At 35.4% G+C, this 2,951-nt stretch overlaps 1 protein-coding gene across 1 annotated transcript; it reads left to right on the forward strand.

Moving 5' to 3' along the window:
* The first annotated feature begins 1,797 nt into the window (after window positions 1–1,797).
* Window positions 1,798–2,945, forward strand: LOC106874150 (26S proteasome non-ATPase regulatory subunit 8). The gene has a single exon (XM_014921770.2). It carries the CDS (start codon window positions 1,841–1,843, stop codon window positions 2,642–2,644), a length of 804 nt encoding a protein of 267 aa, XP_014777256.1. The 5' UTR covers window positions 1,798–1,840; the 3' UTR covers window positions 2,645–2,945.
* The last annotated feature ends 6 nt before the right edge of the window (window positions 2,946–2,951 follow it).

Here is a 2,951-nt window from a genome sequence, read left to right on the forward strand (position 1 = left end):
TTAACACAACCCCACTATTTACTGACTTGTATATATATATATATATATATGCATGTGTAAATATGTATGTGTATATATGCATATATATATGTATGTGTGTATGTATACCTATAAGTATATATATATTTTTATATCGTTTTGATTATAGCAAATTTAGACAATATCAGCTGTTGAAATGTTACACATAGCCTTTATTGTTGGCAAACCCTTTATATTGGTACAATCATATATGAATGGAACACATATTCATATGATAATTGAATTTATATCTATATTTTATGATTTTAATTAAATATATTTTGAAATTGTCCTCGTGTTATATTTTTTCATATCCATGTACTTAGACACCAAACGTACATAATACAAAACATATGCAGGGTGTCCATAAATTATCTTTACAACCTCTGCAATTTATCATATTTATTTACTGTGTGCAACCAATGGAACTCACATAAAAGTGTTCTGATGTTTCTAATAAATCTGTATTTGTTTGCCTATGTTTTCCAATAAACTCTGCTGGATTTTTCAAATTGTAAAGATAATTTATGAACACCCTGTATGTATGTATATATATATGTATGTATGAACCTGTGGAAGAGGTAGACCCAGGAAGACCTGGGATGAGGTGGTGAAGCATGAACTTAGAACATTAGGCTTCACCGAGGCAATGAGTAGTGACCGAGACCTTTGGAAATATGCTGTGCATGAGAAGACCCGGCAAGCTAAGTGAGACCATAACCTGTGGCCTTTGCCAGCGGTGTAGCCAGTCCACTTATACGTACTTTTCCTTCATTGGACATTAAACTCTGCTTGCGAAGACTTGTTGAGGCAAGTGAAATCGAAATCGAAATCGAACCAAATTCGACGACTGGCAGCCATGCCAACCTTTCCTTCATTGGACATTAAACTCTGCTTGTGAAGACCTGTAGGGGCAAGTGAAATCGAAATTGTAATTGAACCAATTGATAGAATAAATACTAGGCTTACAAAGAATAAGTCCTGGGGTCTATTTCTTCGACTAAAGCCCTTTAATGTGGTGCTCTAGCTTGGCCGCACTCAAATGACTGAAACAAATAAAAAAAAAGAAGAGAATATACATCGAATGGCTCTGGGGTTCCACTCGAATAAAATAAGAACATTCAGATTTAATGTATCTAGAACTATAATATTCATATTGTCCTTGGTCTTTTAAGACGGTAGAGAGTGGACTGAGTGAGAAACGGCCTTCTGAATGGCATGCCTAATGAAAAACCCCCTTTTCAGTTTCCTTATTAGCAGATCCGGGAACCGAAATATGTCTCAAGTGGTCTGTAATGATTGTTCATGCTCGATCTACCTAATAATTTAATGGTTTTATACAGTTGCCTCCCTTGAATATCTCGATTCCCCCCCCTCCTCCTATTAACACAAAGTCATACAGTTTAGGGAAAATATATAATTGACTAAATGAAACGTTTCTTTAATAATTTTTTTTTTTTTTGAACAATGAGAGATAAAAATAAAATAAAATGAAATAAAATAAACTCTAGTGGAATTTGAACTCTGAGTGTAAAGCTACCGAAATTAATCCCATATGTCATTTTCTCCATAACAGTACTATACCGGTTAACATAGCATTAACAAAGCATCATATTACATACAGTTGTTTTTTTTCTTTTATTAATGAATTGATAATTATTTTTATTATTAAAATATTTATTACATTAAAATAAAACGATTTATTAGATGTAAAAAGAAAGAATAAGAACAAATGATTTTTTTTTTGCGGGGGGGGGATATAAAATCCGAAACTCTCCTAACCGGAAGTTATCATTTTCTGCTGTGTCACAAGGAGTACAAGATGGTGACTCTGAAAGAGATTGTAACTATGTATCAGAATTTAAAGAGGGAATGGGACAAAAAACCTCCCAATTTAGACAATTGTGGACAGCTGCTATCTAAATTAAAGATTGCTCTGACCAGTGTGACGTTTTTACCGACGGACGAAGCTGAACCTTCCAAACAAGAGCTATTAGTCGCACGAGACATTCTGGAAATTGGAGCCCAATGGAGCATCCTTCGGCAAGACATCCCAGCTTTCCAACGTTATATGGCTCAATTGAAGTGTTATTATATGGACTATAAAGACAACCTGCCAGATTCTAATTACAAATACCAGTTACTTGGTTTGAATTTACTTTGTTTGTTGTCGCAGAACCGTCTTGCCGAGTTCCACACCGAATTGGAACTCCTACCTGTGAAAGACATCCAAAATAATATCTACATTAAACACCCTGTCTCTATCGAGCAATACCTGATGGAAGGATGTTACAACAAAGTTTTTATAGGTAAAGACTCCGTACCGGCCGAAAGCTATAATTTCTTCATGAACATTCTGCTAAATACAATTCGAGACGAGATTGCTGCTTGTATAGAGAAGGCCTACGACAAGTTGGCCCTCAACGAAGCTGCTCGGATGTTGTTTTTCGAGAGTCAAGTGCCCATCCGTGAATATGCTCGCCAGAGAAACTGGATTCTGTCCAAAGACAGTTATTTCAACTTCAACATTGTCGATTCTCAGAAGGACACTGAAGATGTTATCCCTGCCAAGGAACTTGCTAAACAAACCATCGACTACGCACGGGAGTTGGAAATGATCGTTTAAATCGTTTGGTTTTACGTATGTAATAAGCAATCCTTAAGTTTTTTTTTTGTTTTTTTTTGCGTCAACTCTATACAGGTGAGTCTGTAAAAAGTAAGGTAATAATTAGTGTCTTGATAAGAAACACCTACATTGTACAGCTGTGTCCGTCACCAGACAAAACAAATTGCAGTTTAGTACATATGTGAATCATTAAGAAATGTAATTTATATTGTAAAATCAGGAGTAAAGTATTTCTCGCCCAAATACATTTCACCCCCATCTTTCTTGTTTTCCCCGTTCCACACCACCATTTTCCAGACACTCTTTT

Source organism: Octopus bimaculoides, chromosome 22 (assembly GCF_001194135.2).
Source record: "Octopus bimaculoides isolate UCB-OBI-ISO-001 chromosome 22, ASM119413v2, whole genome shotgun sequence".
In the NCBI taxonomy this organism is placed as follows: Eukaryota; Metazoa; Mollusca; class Cephalopoda; order Octopoda; family Octopodidae; genus Octopus; species Octopus bimaculoides.

What these genes read in the sequence shown, in the direction of transcription:
- LOC106874150 (XM_014921770.2), top strand. Translation starts at nt 1,841, where the DNA reads ATGGTGACTCTGAAAGAGATTGTAACTATGTATCAGAATTTAAAGAGG.